Source organism: Gadus morhua, chromosome 5 (genome assembly GCF_902167405.1).
Source record: "Gadus morhua chromosome 5, gadMor3.0, whole genome shotgun sequence".
In the NCBI taxonomy this organism is placed as follows: domain Eukaryota; kingdom Metazoa; phylum Chordata; class Actinopteri; order Gadiformes; family Gadidae; genus Gadus; species Gadus morhua.
Genome location: NC_044052.1, coordinates 21,722,526 through 21,743,350, shown reverse-complemented (window position 1 = coordinate 21,743,350; position 20,825 = coordinate 21,722,526). Strand labels below are relative to the sequence as shown.

Genomic DNA, 20,825 nt, shown 5'->3' with positions numbered 1-20,825 from the left:
GCCTTTATTTTCTATATATTTTAGTACATTTCTCTTTTACTTTATTTTATTGTATGACGATGTTTCTATGTCAAGAAATTTGAGTCGGCCTCGTGTATGAAAAGTGCTATATAAATAAAGTGGCCTAACGTTGCCTTGCCTTGCCTTTCCTTGCCTTGCCTTGCCTAAAACAAAGAGCGCAACAGTGTAGTTCTGGAAGTAAAAATCCCATTAATTTTGTCCACAGAGGTTTAGATTAAAAGCCATTATGTCGTAACTATGCAAGGTGTGATTACAATGAGCCGTATGGTGAAACAATGGTATATGCTGCTGTAGAAGCCATAAGTTAAAGACGGGAACTTGCATTTTTAGAAAAAACTATTTTATTCGCAATGTCGCTTAAAAGCACTACACTACTAAAGTGTAACACGTCTTTGAACACACAAACTATATGACACAACTTGTATTAACAATATAAAAAATATGATAATGACAAAGGTTCTAAGATGTAAGAAACGTTCTAATCTATTGGGGTGTGACCATTGCGAAAAAATATTTGTCGTGGTTCATGGGATGAGTTGTTCCTCACTCGTTCAAAATACAAAAGTACACAGTATTGTACCTTTGTTTTTTATTTCATTTTCCAAAAATAGTTTTGCTCCTAAACAAATGTTTGATAGATACTACTACCATGACAAATGATTGGCTTGGTTCCAGGCTTGAAACTCGATTTGAAGAAACGTCAATGGAGAAAATGAACGGGAAATTTACTTCCGGGACCAGAAGCAAATTTGTGTAAGAGTGCTTTGTGTGAGGGTCGATCAGGTCTTAGGCATGAGTCTTCATGTCACTTGACCAGGGCAGTTCCGTTGGTCTGAGAGAATATAAACACACATTGCTGTATTGATGCTTCGCAAACTTTATTGATTCATTGACATTAACTTTTTACAATCATCAAATAAATTAAACCATGAATAAAACAATAGAGCAGAATATATCCGAATGCATCATGGGAGTTTTTGTTGGCCATACTGTACCTGTACTGTACTGTAACTACCTTACTGTCCTGACAGAGTACTGTACCTGTACTGTACTGTACAGCGACAGCGATATATTGTTTGACCTTCTTCTGACAAAACATACTTATTGTAAGTCGCTTTGGTTAAAAGCGTCTGCTAAATTCCCCAAATGTAAATGTAATTGATAAATATACAGTTTCCTAGGTTAACGTACACGTTAACCTATTTAATGCATTCATATTGTCTTCAGCCAGCAGAGTCTTCTAATCTGGTACCATCGTCAGACTAGTGTCGCTGGTCGCTAGATGGGGATACATGAGAACAATGTTCTGGTCTCTCTGGTGTTCGGCACCTGAACTGCTTCCAGGACCTCCTGTACCTGAGCTCCAGAAAGGCCGTTCCACTTCAACAGAGGAGGCAACAATTTCTTAGATTTCCTGCAGCAGTGAGACAGGGCGACAGAGAGACAGAGAGACAGAGAGACAGAGAGACAGAGAGAGAGAGAGAGAGAGAGAGAGAGAGAGAGAGAGAGAGAGAGAGAGAGAGACAGAGAGAGAGAGTGTTGAGAATTAAATTGTCGTACTTTGTTTTTTAGACCTTTTAATAAAAAAAAGGACATTTGCATTTTTAATACTGCATTTCCTACATTGTATCTTGTTTTACTTTCTGAACTCTATTAATGTAAAGTAACATTTTCAATGCCAATAAAGCCTGAAGCTTGAATCTTGAATCCGGAGAAAGAAGGAGAGAGCGAGGGAGAGAGAGAGAGAGAGAGATGAGAAGAGATAGAAAGAAATGAGGAGTGAGAGAGACAAAGGTGAATAGAGCTACACAGACACAGAAAGAAAAAGAGATTAAGATGGAACAAAAATGCAAAGGGATAATAGATGGAAATACAATTGAAAATTATAGATTAAAAGATGGAGGAAGAGAGACTGAGACATAGATGAGGAGATATGAAGAGAGAGGTTAGAGGGGGGTACAGATGGATGAAGAGAGATACTGTGACAAAGATATATGGAGATATATATGGAGAAATAGAGACATGAAGTGAAAAGCTACAGAGAAAAAGGAAACAGACGAAGACAAGAAGAGAGATGAAGAGATGCAGAGATGTATAGATACAGAGTGGTGAAGAGAACCAGAGAGATGTAGAGATACAGAGCGATGAAGAGGTACAGAGAGATGAAGAGATATAGAGAGATAAAGAGACAAAGAGAAGCAGAGAGATGGAGACAGATAGATCAGATATGCTAACATGGATCAGACATGCTGACAGGCAGAGAGTTGAAGAGATGCTCTGAGAGATGAAGAGGGAGATGAAGAGACAGAGAGAGAGAGAGATGGAGATGGAGATACTGTAGAGGACTCACTCCGACTGGCAGAGCTGCATCATCCCAGAGAGGGTGATCTTCACTGAGTTCACATCCTGGCTCTGGATCAGCTCCTCCACCTTCAGGAGCACATGGTTCTGTTGGCAGACACCAGGGTGCTGTCGCACACACACACACACACACACACACACACACACACACACACACACACACACACACACACACACACACACACACACACACACACACACACACACACACACACACACACACACACACACACACACGCAAACGGATGGTAAGGACGGATTAAGAAGTACTGCAGTACTGTTCTGTACTCAATTGTCAAATCACATGAACGCGTACTGAACTTAGTACCTATTTGCCCAAAGTGTACCAAAGTTAATGTTAAAGTTGGTGGGTAGCATGGACCTTGTAACACTGTAACAGGATCATCCAGACACACTCCCACGCTCATTCGTCTTTGTCCACACACTGAGAGGAGATTTCCATGCTCCAGACGTCGGACACAAAGCCCTGCGTTACACGACGGTCGGAGCAGGGCTGACTGAAGTGTGTGGGGCCCTCACCAGGTCTGAGAAGGTCTTATGAAGATGTCGTGCGTCCTGAGTCACTTTCTGACCCACGTCACGACCCCATCGCTTCTCCAGCTCCTTCTTCTTGGTGACAACCAGCCGGTACAGGTACAAGGTGCTCACCCGCTCATAGGCCAGGTCAAGAGCCTCCTTAGAGAGAGAGAGAGAGGGGGGGGGGGGGGGGGGGGAGAGAGAGAGAGAGAGAGAGAGAGAGAGAGAGAGAGAGAGAGGGGGGGGAGAGAGAGAGAGAGAGAGAATTAAAACAAATAGATTGTCATAAAACAGCTAATCCAACACCTGATGTTATGAGGACACGGATTGATCAACAGCTGAGGTCCAACCACACGAGGGAGAAGATCCAGTGAAAGTCTCCCTCTACCTTCTGGACGTCTGGACAACAGTCTTCAGCACTGAACATCTCCCTCATCTCCGTCAGCAGAAAATCCTCCTCTCTGTCTTTGAAATGGCTTTTAAGGCGCTCCTGAGGGAATCCACAACCACAGGTTATTCTAGAAGGTCCTGGTCAGCACGGTATTAGCTGAGCACGTAAACTGCTGGCTAACAACACACAACAACAGTAGCGGTTCTTCTCTGCACCTTGATGATCTTCACGAGAGCCTCTCCCATGGAGGTCCTGGCGGCGGTCCTCAATGCCCTCAGTGAGGACAGGGTCTCCTCCGCTTGGAGGTCCTTGGTCCCTCCATCAGTGGAGGGTTGGATGTAGCTCCTGCAGAACAAGAACCTTTATTGATATACCGTGACACTTTCCTACCATGACACAATACATGTGTACAATACAGCAGAAGACATACTAGCATGCTTCAGACACGTTAACATCAGACATGCTGACATGGATCAGACATGTAAAATAAGTACATGTAAACATGGATCAGACAGGCTGACATCAGGCTTGCCGACATGGATCTGATGCTCGCACATACTAGCATGGGGCATGGCCCTTTACTCACACAATGCCATGGAGCGTGTTGAGTGTCTGGAGGCAGGTCTTCTCTTTCAGCTTGGGATCTTTCTCGTATGTTTTCAGAAGTTTCTGTTTGGCCGTGTTGAAACTGCAGCCAGAAGGAGGACAAATTTAGGCCTCTTGACAGCCGAAGAACCCGACTGCAAACAACTTAATAACAACGGTACCATGGAAACACCAATAGTCAGGAAGAAAAGGACGACATACCTCTTTAGAAACTCCTGGAGTTTGAGGAAGCAGACCTGCCGGGTGAACTCCTGCACGTTCTCACTGATGGACTTCGCTCTGACAATCTGTCCATCGATGCACTTCAGATAAAAAAGCATATTATTTATCCTCAATATATTCTGCTTATATGTTTCTACACACGTGTGTACATATTAACGTTATTCCAGTGTGCAGGACCGTCCTGTGTCCGCAGTACCTCGATGACATCTGTGTGGAGTGTCCAGGACCTCCAATACTCTTTAGATTCCTGGCGCTGAAAGATCTCATCCAGAGAACTCTGGACATCCTCCTGCAGTCAAACAAGACAAGATTAATCTAGGCCAGCCTGTCCTCTGTTTGCTTGTTAGTTACGACAGAGGGATTAACTCAAAGGTAGCTGAGCATTGGAGAGTTGCGGGTTTGGTGGCCTGTCTGGGATTAATAATATCTTAATAATTAATAATATTAATAATAGCATATCTTATCTTGATTAGGTCTGTAGCTATACTTGACAAGCCATCTTGTCCAGTATAGCTACAGACTAAACCACCACAGTTGAGTAAATCCTCTTCCACAAGGTGCAGTCGATGGTCAGTACCAACATGCTCCAGGAGCCTCAAGGTTTCAGGAACCGGTGAAGAGGCTAACCCTGTGTGGGTGTTCTAGTTCCTGCAGCATGTCTTCCTACCTCCAGTGTGGTCCGGAGGGTTTGGTTGACGCATTCGACCGTCTCGGAGTACAAGTGCATGCATAAACCGTCCACGGGACTCCTCTGTTGGTTCTCACCGAATTCCGGGTCTAGCAGGAACCCCCGACTGTGAAGGCACAACAAGATACAGGTTCTATCTAAAGCTGCCGGTCAAACTACAAGGTTCTATCTAGAGCTTCAGGTCTAACAAGGTACTACCTAGAGCTGCAGGTCTAACTACAAGGTTCTATCTTTTTGTATGTATGTATGTACGTTAGGGGTGTTAGTTACAGAGAGTTAGGGGTTAGTTAGGGGTGCTTGTTAGTTACGACAGAGGGATTAACTCAAAGGTAGCTGAGCATTGGAGAGTTGCGGGTTTGGTGGCCTGTCTGGGATTAATAATATCTTAATAATTAATAATATTAATAATAGCATATCTTATCTTGATTAGGTCTGTAGCTATACTGGAAAAGATGGCTTGTCCAGTATAGCTACAGACTAAACCACCACAGTTGAGTTAAATCCTCTTCCACAAGGTGCAGTATTAACAAACGGTTGTACATATGTCATTTTTATGTCATGCGTATGTGTTTGACGGGTTGCCACAGCGATGGTTAAATACATGGTTCTGAAAAGTGTGTGCGCGCTGCGGACAACCTAAAGTAAGTGTTGCAGAGCCACTCCAGGAGCACAAAGGCCTGCTGTGACGACGAGATCCTCGGTAGGAGGGCGTGCACGTGTTCCATCGCGAGGCGGTGGTACGACGGCACCAGACCGGCCAGGTCCTTGTAGTTCTTGCGCAGAGGGTTCAGCCGATGCAGCTCGTCGTGCACGGCCCGCCTCACATCGTTCAGGTGTTCCTCCAGCAGCTCCGGGGTTAACACACCGTCGCCCCCTGGTGGCGGCGAGGGGAAGTGCTTCACCGCTGACCGCTTGATGAGGTCTTCAACGCTGGCAGAGGCGTCATGTTCCACTTGCAGATACTCGACCAGTAATTCTCGGCCCATATGATTCAGAGCGGGGAAAGGGCCGTCGATCTGGGTCTCTTCAGCTCTTGTGGGGCTCAAGAAGGTGGAAGAGTCGTCATCATGGCCTTGTTCTGTGAACGGAAAGGAAAAGTGTCACATGTGAAGCTGTGCTCACAATTCTGCAGACCCCACCTTCAACCTCTGGACTCGCGAGACATGCTTCCATTGTTGTTTTTTTAAGATTTAATTTTGAATGTTTTATCCTTGTTATTGAGGAGTGAGTACGACTGGATGGAATGGGAGAGAGAGGACTCTGGTCAGCAACCCCGGTCGCTGCGGTTAGGACTAGGCCTTAATAGTATGCCCTCTACCCGGTGAACCACCGGAGAGCTCCCCATCGTGCTTTCATACTTCCATGCCCAGATTCACATGTGGGGGGACAAGTTGGCAGTAGATGGCTTCCATCCACAAATGCAAATGAATCAACAGCCAAATCCAAGGTCGAGCCATCTCCATTGAAGATATTCTGGAAAAGTAACATAGGCCTAAGGATGTGATGGGGGTGGTGATTAAATCAACGTCGACCGGCACATGGGGCGCCGCGGGTACCGTCTCGGAGTGGGGATGCGGATCTTCGAGGATCTTTGAGAGCAAGTAGTAGGCCTACCTTGTGGAGGCCGAAAATGCAGAATGCCAAAAATACCAGAATGTTGTACTACATCAGGTCGCTAACGGAAGAGGATTAGGGCCACACATAAGAAGAAAAGAAAACAGAATTCTGACTTGATTCTGAGAATAAAGTCAGAATTTCTTTTCAGAACAAACAATTTTTTCTTCTGTATGTCCCTAATCATCTTCCGTTGGTCGCTCTTCGCAGTTAGCAAACCAACAGGTCATTCTGCCCCACAATCCTCGCGCAGCAGAAGATACGTGGGTGGCCCTACAGGTGTGCTGATCAGTGAAATCACCTGTAGTGTGTTCCAGTTGTATTTATACTGTGTGCATACGTACTTTGTAAGGGTAGCTGCAGTAGGAAGTAAAACTAAAAAGTATGCGATTTGGAATGCAGCCTGCCTTTTCCCTTACGAATGGAAAGGACGTAATGCCGTCCCAGAAGTCCTTTCGGCAGGAACTTCAGAAGCGATGAATCGTTCTTTTCATACAATCAGACTCATAGGGATGCATTATATTTTTATGCAAAATTGAAAATGCGCATAAGTGCTGATATGAATTTACTGTTCTATATCCAGGACTGTTAAGTAGGCTTATTAGACCTCATGATATTGTATTATTTTATAGGCCTATAAGAATAGTGCTGTTATTTGGCATCTTGCTGAGCCGAGCTGTTATTCTCTTACACGTCAGGTTTCTTCCTCTTCTTGTCGTACATTGCCTTCGACTTCGAGTTCATTTGCATAAATGCGTTTTCATGCCAGGTGTGATCACAGCCACACATAGGTAATCATATCTATCACTCTTTATCTGATATGATAGATTATAAAATAATATAATTTCCTCGTTTGAACATTCTCCACGTCTATCAGACACATTGGTCACTTATATCGTGTTATAAATTATCGTTTTATTAATTAGTCCCTGTTGGTTGTGGTGCCGTAGCCTACGGATGTCTGTCTATATGTCCGTGTTGCTTCACACTCACTGTTGTCCTGAAGATAAAATAATGATAACTGAAAATCTTGGTCAACTCTGTCACTTTCATTCCCGATCCTCCTTTTGTTGACGGATACGATCCAGAGGCGGAACTCCGCCACATCAGAGGTCAGATAAGAAAAAGTGCGCTATAACCTTACCTATAGACGCAGAGGCGTTGCTTGTTTTCCTCGAATCCATCGTAGTTTAATTCTCTTGAATTCACTTTATGTTGAGATTTTGAGGATCGAGGTCCGAAGTCCAAGTGTGGCTATGAGGTGCGCACCGTGCGCTCCCTGCGGTGTTTATAGCGGTGAGTTTCCCGACCTGCGGTTTTTATAGCTTTGATGTGCGCGCCCATCGGTGTTTACAGCAGTGAGTCGCGGTGTTTATAGCGCATCACGGTATGCCGAGGGATTTTCCGAGTCCTTAGTTACCTTTGTTTCCTTATATGCGTCCTGGTTGATATGTAGCTTACACAGGTTGTTTCATTGGGCTAAACACTTGTTGCGCCAAGTCAAAACCATTCAAACAAATATATAAAACTCAAAGTTGGTCATGGAGGCTTTGTTATTCTAGTTAGGTTGACGCATCCATAAACAACGATCAACATCCCTGCAGTACCTGAGTGCGTGGGGGCCTCCCCCAGCACTCAGGTACCGGTACTCAGTCGCTTTCCCTCCCTTCCCGTCGTCATGGTGACCTGGCTGCACTCTGAAAGTCCCTGTAGTCGGACACACCTCTTCACCTCAGCCCGTAACCGGGCTAAACGCATGCGCAGTATGTACATTAGTTCCCTACGGACGCCAAACCAAGGATGAAAAACTAAATATTATACTTAATAACAATATCAAAATAGACAGAATTTAGAAATGAATTATTGAATAAAAAAGAACATAGATTATACACAGATGCCGTTTTAACGACATCATTTGAATGACTTCATCACAGCGCCAATAAGGGACTTCCCCCAAATCCTCCTCACTATAAATAAAAACATTATTTGTAGTAAAAAAAAGGAATGTTGTTTGAGTCTTATAGAGCGTGTAGTTTCAAAACTTCCACAGTGACTGATGGTCAACTTCTACCACTGTGCAGTAGAGAGCGTACTCACCTACGGACTACAAGTGTGGTTCTCCAGCTGCACCAGGGCAGAACAGGAGGCCCTCCACTTTCAATCGGGGGGGGGGGGGGGGGGGGGAAACGAATCGCGTTGTCATGTTTGCTACGGTGAGGGTTTCGCATAATTTAGTTAATTAATGAAGGACGCCACCAGAGGGCGCCCCCGACACATTTGCCACCCTAGGCGATTATTTATTTTTTCTTCCTCCATGTGCCCGCTGGCGCAGTCTGGGCCCCGGTGCAGTGCGCATCGCTTGCACCGTCGATATTTACGCCACAGAGTTCCACCCAGCGCACCATCTCTTCCAGCGACTGCCCTCTGGACGAAGATACCGTTCCATCCGCTCGGACAGACCAACAACCTCTATCCACAGGCTGTCAGAATGCTGAACGAACAACCTAGCTCCCCATAACCTAGTTATGATTTACTAACCGGTTACACATGTACCCGTGCGCACCCCTAGTGTGAGGGTCGATCAGGTCTTAGGCAGCAGTCTTAATGTCACTTGACCAGGGCAGTTCCGCTGGTCTGAGAGAATATAAACACACATTGCTGTATGGATGCTTCGCAAACTTTATTGATTCATTGACATTAACTATTTACAATCATCCAATAAATAACAACAATAGAGCAGAATATATCAGAATGCATCATGAGTTTTTGTTGGCGATACTGTAACTGTACTGTACTGTAACTGTACCTAACTGTACCGACAGCAATATATTGTTTGACATTCTTCTGACAAAACATACTTACTGTAAGTCGCTTTGGTACCTAACTGTACCGACAGCGATATATTGTTTGACATTCTTCTGACAAAACATACTTATTGTAAGTCGCTTTGGTTAAAAGCTTAATTCCCCAAATGTACATGTAAATGATAAATATACCGTATCCTAGGTTAACGTGTATGTTAACCTATTTAAGGCATTCGTATTGTCTTCAGCCAGCAGAGTTTTCTAATCTGGTACCATCGGCAGAGTAGAGTCGCTGGTCGCTAGATGGGGATACATGAGAACAATGTTCTCATGTATCCCCACAATCATGAGAACATGATTGTGAATGTTCTCATTTAAAATCATCCAATAAATAACAACAATAGAGCCGAATATATCAGAATGCATCATGAGTTTTTGTTAGCGATACTGTACCTGTACTGTACTGTAACTGTACGACAGCGATATATTGTTTGACATTCTTCTGAAAAAACGTAATGGTTAAAAGCGTCTGCTAAATTCCCCAAATGTAAACGTAAATGATAAATATACCGTATCCTAGGTTAACGCGTACGTTAACCTATTTAATGCATTTGTATTGTTTTCAGCCAGCAGAGTTTTCTAATCTGGTACCATCGTCCGACTAGTGTCACTGGTCGCTAGATGGGGATACATGAGAACAATGTTCTGGTCTCTCTGGTGTTCGGCTCCTGAACTGCTTCCAGGACCTCCTGTACCTGAGCTCCAGAAAGGCCGTTCCACTTCAACAGAGAAGGCAACCATTTCTTAGATTCCCTGCAGCAGAGAGAGAGAGAGAGAGAGAGAGAGAGAGAGAGAGAGAGAGAGAGAGAGAGAGAGAGAGAGAGAGAGAGAGAGATAATATTACAGTCCTACTTTCCTTGTGTGTTGAGAATAAATTGTCTTACTTGGTTTTTTTGACGTTTTAATGAAAAATAAGGTAGGTTTTACTTTCAATACTTTATTTCCTACGTTGTATCTTGTTCTACTTTCTGAACTCTCGCAATGTAAAGTAACATATTCCATGACAATAAAGCCTGTTCAATTTTGAGAAAGAAGGAGAGCGCGAGGTAGAGAGATCAAGATGAGAAGAGATAGAAAGGTATTAGGACTGAGAGAGACAAAGCTGAAGAGAGATATATAGACAGAGAAAGAAACAGATTAAGATAGAAAAATATAAAGAGATAAGAGATGGAAATACAAATGAGAATTATAGATTAAAGGATGGAGATGCATAGAGATAGAGAGAGTCAGAGACCGAGTTTAAAGGGAGGTACAGATGGAGGAAGAGAGATACAGTGAGATAGACACATGGAGATATACATGGAGAAATAAAGAGAAAAGCTACAGAGAGAGAGGAAATTGACAAAGGCAAGATGAGCGATGAAGACTAACAGAGAGACAAAGAGAAACAGATGAAGAGATACAGAGAAATTGAGGGATACAGAGATATTACGAGTCAAAGAGAGGCAGAGAGATGAAGAAAGAGATTAAGAGAGATGTAGAGAAACAGAGAGAGAGAGAGAGAGATACATAGAGATGAAGAGAAAGATGAAGAGAGACGAAGATGGAGACCCTTTAGGGGACTCACTCCGACTGGCAGAGCTGCATCATCTCAGAGAGGGTGAGCTTCACTGAGTCCACGTCCTGGCTCTGGATCAGCTCCTCCACCTTCAGGAGCACATGGTTCTGTTGTCTGACACCAGGGTGCTGTCAGACACACACACACACACACACACACACACACACACACACACACACACACACACACACACACACACACACACACACACACACACACACACACTGTAAGTACTGCGGTAGATTAAGCAGTAAGAACCATTGAGTGTGAAGTACTGTGCTGTACCCGGGCCCTCACCAGGTCTGAGAAGGTCTTATGAAGATGTTGTGCGTCCTGAGTTACTTTCTGACCCACGTCACGACCCCATCGCTTCTCTAGCTCCTTCTTCTTGCTGCTGGCCAGCTTCAGCTGGTACAAGGCACTCACCTGCTCATAGGCCAGGTCAAGAGCCTCCTGAGAGAGAGAGAGAGAGAGAGAGAGAGAGAGAGAGAGAGAGAGAGAGAGAGAGAGAGAGAGAGAGAGAGAGAGAGAGAGAGAGAGAGAGAGAGAGAGAGAGAGAGAGAGAGAGAGAGAGAGAGAGAGAGAGAGAGAGATTGTTACAGCTGAGGTCCAACCACACGTGACCTCAAGATAAGGAGATCCAGTGAAAGTCTCCCTCTACCTTCTGGACGTCTGGACAACAGTCTTCAGCACTGAACATCTCCTTCATCTCCGTCAGCAAAAAATCCTCCTCTCTGCTTTTGAAATGGCTTTTCAGGCGCTCCTGAGGGAATCCACAACCACAGGTTTTATAAACTGGTTATTGTCCTCTCAGGTGAATTTAGTGTAACACGATGAGCGTAGCTGCTGGCTAGCAACACTACAACAGCGGTAGCGGTTCTTCTCTGCACCTTGATGATCGTAACGAGAGCCTCTCCCATGGGGGTCCTGGCGGCGGTCTCCAATGCCCTCAGTGAGGACAGGGTCTCCGCTGGGAGGTCCTTGGTCCCTCCATCAGTGGAGGGTTGGATGTAGCTCCTGCAGAACAAGAACCTTTATTGATACACGTTGAAACTATCCTACAATATATATTGTACATATATATTGCATCTAATATTGATACAAAAAATGCATACAATACAATACCAGACATGCTCACATGCTTCAAACATGTTGACATCAGACATGCAACATGGATCAGACATGTTAACATTGATCAGATGCTCGCACACTCTAGTATGTAGCATGTAGCATGAGGCATGGGCCTTTACTCACACGAGGCCGTGGAGCGTGTTGAGTGTCTTGAGGCAGGTCTCCACGATCATCTTGGGAGATTTGTCGTATCTTTTCAGTAGTTCCTGTTTGGCCGTTGTGAACCTACAGCCAGAAGGAGGACTCGTTAAGGCCTCTTGACAGCCAAAGAACCCGACTGCAAACAACTTAACAACGAGCATCGTGCAAAGCCACAACGGTACCATGGAAACACCAATCGTCAGGAAGAAAAGGGCGACATGCCTCTCTAGAAACTCCAGGAGTTTGAGGTAGCAGACCTGCCGGGTGAACTTCTGCACGTTCTCACTGATGGACTCCGCTCTGACAATCGGTCCATCGATGCACTTCAGCAAAAAAGCATATTTTGGATCCTCAATATATTCTGCTCATATGTTTCTACACAGTATTCACGTTATTCCAATGTGCAGAACCGTCCTGTACCTTAATGACGTCTGTGTGGAGTTCCCAGGACCTCCAAAACTCTGATCCCTGGCGCTTAATGATCTCATCCAGAGAACTCTGGACGTCCCGCTGCAATCAAACAGGAAAGGATGAATCTAGGCCCGCCTATCCTCTGTTCGTTTGTTAGTTATGACAGAGATTAACTAAAAGGTAGTTTAGCAATCGAGAGATGTGGGATTGATGGCCTGTCTTTGATTAATAATAGTATAATAAGTACCATTTTATCTTGGGGGTGTTCTAGTTCCTGCAGCATGTCTTCCTACCTCCAGTGTGGTCCGGAGGGTTTGGTTGACGCATACGACCGTCTCAGAGTACAGGTTCATGTCCACGGAACTCCTCTCTTGGTTCTCACTGAAGTCTGGGTCTCCCAGGAACCCCCGACTGTGAAGACACAACCAGGGTGTTAAGGTCCACAGATACAGGTTCTATCTAGAGCTACAGGTCTAACAACAAGGTTCTGTATGTATGTATGTATGTATGTATGTATGTATGTATGTATGTATGTATGTATGTATGTATGTATGTATGTATGTATGTATGTATGTATGTATGTATGTATGTATGTATGTATGTATGTATGTATGTATGTATGTACGGATGGATGTATGGATGTATGGATGCATGGATGTATGGATGTATGGATGCATGGATGTATGTCTGAATGCGTTTACTCGTGTAGTTTGTGTGTCGTGTGCCTGTGTGTGTACGTGTGTGCGTCTGTGTTTAGGCAGACAACCTAAAGTAGGCGTTGCAGAGCCACTCCAGAAGCACAAAGGCCTGCTGTGACGCCGAGATTCTCTCGACTAGGGTGTGCACAAGGTCCATCGCGCGTCGGTGGTACGACGGCACCAGACCGGCCAGGTTCTTGTTCTTCTCGCGCAGAGGTATCAGCCGTTGCAGCTCGTTGTGCACGGCCCGCCTCACATCGTTCAGGTGTTCCTTAAGCAGCTCCGAGGTTAACACAATGTCGCCCCCTGGCGGCGGCGAGGGGAAGTGCTTCTCCGCGGACCGCTTGATGAGGACTTCGGCGCTGGCAGTGGCGTCCGGATACACACGCAGAACCGCGGCCAATTGTTCCAGGTCCAGATGTTCCAGAGCCGGCGGTGGGTCTTCATTCTGGGGCTCCGTCTGCACTTTGGTGGATGTCTGCGCAGCGGGGGCGTGGTCATGATCCGCTGGTTCTGTGAATGGAAATGAAAAGCGTTTCCGAGAAATCACGCACACGAGCAGTGCGTCTGTAGAGAGCTGCTTGTTTGTCTGTGTGTCTGTTTTTGTCACGCCTGGCCTGGAGAAACAGGCCAGGCCGGTTTTGACATCGTGATGGGATTTAAACCCAGCTCCAAGCTGTGGACTCGACCCATTTGGATTCACACCGAAGTCGCTCTGAGCAATATGACGACGCAATTCCTCTGTGGTCATTAGAGACCACCTGCTTGTCAGAAATAGACGTAGACATGAACACATGTGCACACACGCATACAGAGAGACACGCACCCACGCACGCGCACGCACGCACGCACACACACACACACACACACACACACACACACACACACACACACACACACACACACACACACACACACACACACACACACACACACACACACAGGCACACACAAAGACAAACAAATACGCATATATCTGTGGAACACACCAGAAACAGCCTTACCGTCAGAAGCAGAGGTAGCCGACCTACTTTTCTTCCACCATGGAACCATGTCCGTCTTCTTTTGTTTATTTATTTGTATAGAAAGATATTTTTTTCTCGGGATGATTCGGTCCAACTGCTGTGTGCAGCAAATAACCTCCTGCGCTTCGGGCTCCGGCTGTGCTTGTGAAGGATAGCTGCATCAACCGACCACATCCTTTGGATTTCGCGATAGAAACTTTCGGTTTGTAGAATGAGCTCGATTGCTGCGTCCTGATTGGTTAAGGCCTGGAAAACAGCCTCTACGTGCACGCCATATTGATCCGAACACACACACACACACACACACACACACACACACACACACACACACACACACACACACACACACACACACACACACACACACACACACACACACACACACACACACAAGGACAAACACACGTAGACACACGCACAAATAAATGAGACAAACACACACACACAGGACCGTCGGACTGCGGGGGAAAGGTGGACAGTTGTGGGGGGGCCCAAGGCAGAGGGGGGGCCCATGGCAATAAAAAAAAAGAAAAAAAAAAGTATTTCTGTCAGGGTGTGGGTGTCTCCCTGTGTTTCCCTCCTGTGTTGATTACTGTTCCCTCCCCTAATGTGTCTCAGCTGTTCCTCGTTGTGTTTGTTATTTAAGCCCTCGTCTTTCCTTTGCTCGTTGTGCTGTCATTGTGGTTTGCTGTGGTTAGTGTTGGTTGTTAGTCCTGCGTGTTCCTTGTTCCTTGTTCCCTTTCGAGTTCCCTGTTGTCTCCCGAGTTCCCTGATTCCTGTGCCTTAGCCTTTAGGTTTGATTAAAGTGCCGTTTTCCTCATACCGTCTGCGTTTGGGTCCTACCTGCCTGCCTGCACCCTCACCCCAACAGAATGACAGCACCAAGTTTGGACCCAGCGGACGCTCTGTTTTTCCGTGAGTTGGAGGATTTGTTGGTGACGATAATCCTAGCTATGGATGGCTGGGAGAACATTCCCAGCAGGAAGGAGCAGGAGGCTGTGTTGGGGCGTATGTGCAGGGCTGTAGCGTCAAGGCCAGAGTTGGAGGACGCCTTACCCGAGTGGGCAGTCGAGCTGCTCAACCCCACAACCTTTTGGCCGGAGAGCTACATGCCACTGCCACCGGACTTTGGTGACCGGCCTAAGCCTCCACGCTCCTGCTCTCAGCCTCTGATCCCCAGCTACCTGCCTCTGCCCCCGGTTCCCAGCTACCAGCCTCCTCCCTTACGGACAATCAGAGTGGGGGTGGTGAGTTTGGGGTACCACCCGGTTCCTCCTGGCACTCCAGCTCCCGCCCTTACTCTGGTCCCTGAACCCTGTCCGGTTCCTGAGCCCACTCCTCTCCTGCCGGAGGGGGCCCGCCCTCCGCTCCTGCCTGTGGGGTCCCGCCTTCCAGAGGGGGTCCGCCCTCTACCTGGCCTTCCTCCAGAGGGGACCCGCCCTCTTCCTGGCCTTCCTCCAGAGGGGACCCGCCCTCTTCCTGGCCTTCCTCCAGAGGGGACCCGCCCTCTTCCTGGCCTTCCTCCAGAGGGGACCCGCCCTCTTCCTGGCCTTCCTCCAGAGGGGACCCGCCCTCTTCCTGGCCTTCCTCCTGAGGGGACCCGCCCTCCACCTCGCCTTCCTCCTGAGGGGACCCGCCCTCTACCTCGTCTTCGCCGGCCTCCTGAAGGTTTCCGCCTTCGCCATTGTTGGCCTTCAGAGGGGTTTCCGTGCCGCTGCAGGCCTCATGAGGGACTGAGCCCTCATCGTCCTTGCCGCCGGCCTCCTGAAGGGTTCCGCCTTCACTCTGCCTCTGCTTGCCCCCCAGGCCATCCGCCTGAGGCTCCCTGCCATGCCCTGGGGCAGTTTTCTGGCCGCCCGCCTGACGTCCCTCGGCTCTGCCGCAGTCCATTTTTTTTTTGATTCCCCCCTCCTGGCGCCCCTCCACCCACCCGTTTTGGGTTTGACTTTCTTTGTTTTTTGCTTGTCGTGGGTCGCCTGGGAGTCGACCCTTAAGGGGGGGGTACTGTCAGGGTGTGGGTGTCTCCCTGTGTTTCCCTCCTGTGTTGATTACTGTTCCCTCCCCTAATGTGTCTCAGCTGTTCCTCGTTGTGTTTGTTATTTAAGCCCTCGTCTTTCCTTTGCTCGTTGTGCTGTCATTGTGGTTTGCTGTGGTTAGTGTTGGTTGTTAGTCCTGCGTGTTCCGTGTTCCTTGTTCCCTCTCGAGTTCCCTGTTGTCTCCCGAGTTCCCTGATTCCTGTGCCTTAGCCTTTAGGTTTGATTAAAGTGCCGTTTTCCTCATACCGTCTGCGTTTGGGTCCTACCTGCCTGCCTGCACCCTCACCCCTAACAATTTCTTTTCAATTATCCACCAGCCCATAGTGTTAGGAGTCGCACACTGTCACGTCCCCGGTCCCCCCCACCCCGTCAACAATTGTTCTCTACCCCCCCCCCCCCCCTGTCAACAATTCAGCGCAGGGGGCTGCAGGGAATTCGGGGGGGGCGGGGGGCATCAGTACCTCTTGTATACAGGGCCCAGGATTTGGTGCCACGGCCCTGCGCACACACACGTATATATGAACATGAAGATAATGATTTATTATAGGTCTTCAGTCAAATACATGTAGGACTACATTATGTTGCGAAGTGACGTCCACCATAATTGTTCGAGTATGATCTGTTCTAAAATAGCCAATCACTGTCGACGTCAACACCGTCTGATTGATTCTGTGGTGCGGCAACGTGTCAATTAATCCTAATTGAGTTGATCGATCGATAGATATATAACAACTTTAATAATCCCACGGAGGAGAAAGTCATTTGTTACAAGTTACAACAGCCCAGCATAATACAAAGTATACGAATAAAAACGAAAATAGACGCTAAGGTAAATACTAAAGTAAAGACAAACAGTACGAACAGGGCAAAAAAAACAGACGGTATAAACCATATAAATAATAAATGATATGCTATAAATCAGGGGTGCCCAACCAGTCGATCGCGGTCTACCAGTAGATCGCCGACAGATCCCAAGTCGATCGCGAGGGGTGAAGAAAAAAAAATTTGCGCGGGACATATACGCGCGGTAGCGCATGTGCTGTTAACAGCAGTTGAAAGCCGTCAACAGTAGTTACACACTCCTAAACGTTGGCATGGCTGAGGGGAAACGAGCTAAGACCTACCATTTTCACCCTGAGTGGGAGGAAGATTATTGATCATCGTTGAGAAGGTGCCGTGCGCAGACGGAATGAAACCCCCACTGAAGTCCGTAGGTTCACGATACAACAAAATAATTATGTTAGCATAGCTACCTGCCTGACGGCCAATGCTGCGTGTAAAGAACAGTTCAAATAGTGCAACTTTTTTTTCGAACGGATGGAATATGGTTACATACTTTAATATGTTTATTAACGTTATAAGGAAGACGCAGATCTCTTCCAGAATCACTGTTTATCGTAGTTAATGACATGACATTACTATAGCTTTGTAATCGGTTTTGATGAAAGTGGCATAGTATCTCTGCTATACTAACTATTCCACCGTGATAATCTATTTACCAAATGTGGGTTAGGAAAACCACACGATAAATTTCGTCCATCAAAGCAGACTGGAATATTCATGTCTAGTTGTATTCATGCACGCCAGCTAGTGGTGCAACGGTTCACCCGTGATCCGTACAGATCAACCCTCACGGTTCGGGACAGAAGTGATCCGCGGATCGGCTGATAAATAAACGTGATCAGCGCATGTTTAGAGGACAATTCCGGTATTAACAACATCATCAAGTATCATAGCGAAATACAGTTTCTGTTGTGTTTTATTTGGCGTTCCGTATATCCCATTTAACCGGAAACCGGAACCGGAACCGGACATGTTTATGTTTGGTTGTAGTCTTTTCACTCGGTTCTCCGTATCAACAGTAGGGCTAGAACCGAGCGAAAAGACTACAACCAATCCCCCTTGCAATGAGCAATGAGTCTTCCAACCGAAATCAATGGATTTACAAAATGCCATATAAAACACGACAGAAACTGTGTGGGAGAGTGTAGACTCTAAACTCTCCCCAGTTTTTAAATATTGACAATGCTTAAAGGAAGCAGGATTATTACCTAATTTTTCACTTTATTTTGTTTTTACACATTTGAATATTTTATTTAAAGTCACATTTGTCTTGTAATCTTTATTGTTGTTGTTGATCCGAAAATCATCCGATCCGTGACTCAAAAACCGTGACACGATCCGAACCGGGAGTTTTGTGATCCGTTGCACCCAGTGTTTTTAAAGCACCAGGTGCGTCTGTCTAATTCTCAAACAGCAGAATGCTTAAATGCTATGTTAAGCTACAAGTAGGTCAATGTATAACATTGGCTTGGGATGCCAGTATATGCAACAGCAGTATTTGAACTGTCAACATTTTTTATTTATATAAAGTGTGTGGGAACTTAAACTGTATGGCTATGCTGTGGTTTCTGTAGGCTTTGCGGCGGGGGGCCTCAATGTCCATTTTGCTTGGGGCCCCCAAATTCCTTAAAACGGCCCTGGCTGTGGTATTAAGCAGCTGGGAGGGAGTGGAGAGGACCGGGGGTACGGGACCAGAACGACAGCTCCGCATGCAGGCAGCACTACCTCCTCCTGGCCACCTGGTGGATGTACCGGTGTGCGGTAGTCTGGGCTGGTCGGTGCCAAGCTGGAGGAGGAGGACCGCACTGGAGGCGCCATCTATGCTCCGATGTCCGAATGTGTTCCCAGAACGCTCCGGTGTCCGAATGAACGCTCCGGTGTCCGAATGTGTTCCCTGAGCCCTCTGCTCCACCCTCGTCGCTCCCCGCTCGACCGGAGGTCCGTCCGGAGGTCCGTCCGGCTCCCCCATGAGGAGACACCACCAGACCACCTTCACTGACCCCGGCCGGGGTCCCGAGGCCCGCACGGTGCCCGGGCCAGCGGAGAGGTAGGCTTATAGTAAAACAATGGCGCATTTCTTTTTTTTTACATTAGCTCACTAAAACTCTATGCACAGGTATGTACTCGCGTGCTCGCAAGTCTGTGCTTGAAGTACGGACTTGCCAAGTACGTGCTTGCAAGTCATCGAGTCCGTAGTACGCGTGCTAGGAATTGAGAAACGGCCAATCCAACAGCTGGTATTATCGTTGCGGGAACTGCTTCAGAAACTGCCGTAAAGCAGTACCTCTGACAGTATGACAATGTGTGGCGTCATCGTATTTTTTTAACACCTTTTTAGAACAGATACGTGACCTTAAATGATGCAATATTCAGCTGAGTTTATTATTTTAGCCCCACCTTTTGAACGCAACTTTCAAATTACTTGTCAAAAATTACATCGTGAGAAAAGTGGATTCTGAGGATAAAACCCCATAGGCTCCCATTCATTCTGGACTCGCCTACGAGCGCCCCGCGTGGACAGAGATTATTACTGCAACCAGTCCAGAAAACCGGAACTAACCAGCGAGTGCCCATTCTCCTCATATTAGACATTCTCTGGTCATACGCCTTTAGGTAATGATTAACTGGTCAGTATCCAAAACATTCATTTATTTGTATAAGTCTAAATGGATCATTAACCAAACATGATTGAAGAAATACACTCCGCGATGTCGGATTACTTATTGAATGACAAAGATGAAGAAGCCCTGAAGCAATACCTAAAATAACAACATAAGCTACAATTCCTACATGCACATGTCTAACAAAATATTATCAGGAACTTAACCAACCTTGTCAACAACAGCTATAGCCTAATAAAGAATGATAATGGACTTACATGAATTATGTTATCCTAACTGAACCGATCAGCGGTCTTTAATCGAATACTATCCCATAGTGGCCGGCAGTAAACTCTGCAATGATTCTACATTTGTATATTAAATGTATATTAATGAAGACTAGTAGTACAGGTTGGTATTGATACTGCTAAAACATGTATTACTGATCAGTGACCACCATGTTCCCTTACAGGAATACAGACCATCATGAAGTCACTGGTAAGTCATGTAATGACTTCCACCATGGATCCATCTGTCTTTTTTTGATTAAGGCAGGAAAACCCCATTTTAAATCTATTCTTAAGACTCACTTTTATCTATTGGCTTTTGATGGCATTAGTGAACTATTGAATTTTTTGGTTTTCTTATTGATCTTTTTTGATGTTTTGGATCTTATTTAATGTATTGCATCTTGTAATATCTTGCATTGCTCTTATTGTCTTTGATTATCTGTTCTTATTGTTAAGCACTTTGTGACTTTGTTTTGAAAGGTGCTATATCAATAAATGAATACAAAATAAAGTAAGACATATGCATATCACAATACTAGCTCCACAATGTTCTATAGAACGCGAGGCAACGTTTAGATCGGGAATGTTTTTGAATATTGATTTGAGGAGCAATGAGAGACACATCAATGGCAGCGTAAGGTTTGATTCAACAGAAGAATTAACGACGATCCTTCAGAGATTCAGATGTGGATCCACTTCACACACACATTTAGTTTTGGTGGTGGCGAGGGGAAGTGCTTCACTGCTGTCTGTTTGATGAGGTTTTCGGCGCTTGCAGTGGCGTCCGG

General features: G+C 46.1%; 1 protein-coding gene and 1 long non-coding RNA gene across 5 annotated transcripts in view; both read right to left on the bottom strand.

The window, feature by feature from the left end:
• Positions 1-887: 887 nt before the first annotated feature.
• LOC115544396 (uncharacterized) lies at positions 888-14,614 on the bottom strand. 4 transcript variants are annotated; one of them, XM_030357321.1, is made up of 12 exons: positions 14,248-14,587; positions 13,312-13,756; positions 12,839-12,956; positions 12,555-12,644; positions 12,357-12,457; positions 12,117-12,218; positions 11,753-11,879; positions 11,524-11,625; positions 11,244-11,315; positions 2,923-3,006; positions 2,372-2,490; positions 908-1,435 (listed from the first exon to the last, which is right to left on the bottom strand). In XM_030357321.1, the coding sequence occupies exons 1-12, from the start codon at positions 14,294-14,296 to the stop codon at positions 1,300-1,302; spliced, it is 1,545 nt and encodes a 514-aa protein (XP_030213181.1). In that variant the 5' UTR covers positions 14,297-14,587; the 3' UTR covers positions 908-1,299. The 4 variants fall into 4 exon arrangements, with proteins under 4 accessions (XP_030213179.1, XP_030213182.1, XP_030213181.1 ...); XM_030357319.1 differs by lacking the exons at positions 11,244-11,315; positions 11,524-11,625; positions 11,753-11,879; ... (2 more) ...; positions 12,555-12,644; positions 12,839-12,956 and adding exons at positions 3,308-3,409; positions 3,526-3,655; positions 3,897-3,998; ... (1 more) ...; positions 4,335-4,427; positions 4,806-4,932 and having other exon boundaries at positions 888-1,435; positions 2,923-3,078; positions 14,248-14,614; XM_030357322.1 differs by lacking the exon at positions 11,244-11,315 and having other exon boundaries at positions 906-1,435; positions 2,923-3,078; positions 14,248-14,588.
• A 5,161-nt stretch (positions 14,615-19,775) lies between these two features.
• LOC115543652 (uncharacterized) overlaps positions 19,776-20,825 on the bottom strand; it is a 3,172-nt gene continuing 2,122 nt past the window's right edge. The window contains exon 2 of the long non-coding RNA XR_003976736.1: positions 19,776-20,825. This exon is cut by the window's right edge and continues 134 nt beyond it. This is a non-coding gene — a long non-coding RNA (uncharacterized LOC115543652).

What these genes read in the sequence shown, in the direction of transcription:
- LOC115544396 (XM_030357319.1), bottom strand. Translation starts at nt 14,296, where the DNA reads ATGGTTCCATGGTGGAAGAAAAGTAGGTCGGCTACCTCTGCTTCTGAC. An exon ending in CTCTGCAACGCCTACTTTAG is followed by an intron (nt 4,933 to 13,311) that starts GTTGTCTGCCTA and finishes GTGCCTTCACAG; the next exon opens with TCGGGGGTTCCTGCTAGACC. An exon ending in CCCTCCGGACCACACTGGAG is followed by an intron (nt 4,428 to 4,805) that starts GTAGGAAGACAT and finishes GTTTGACTGCAG; the next exon opens with GAGGATGTCCAGAGTTCTCT.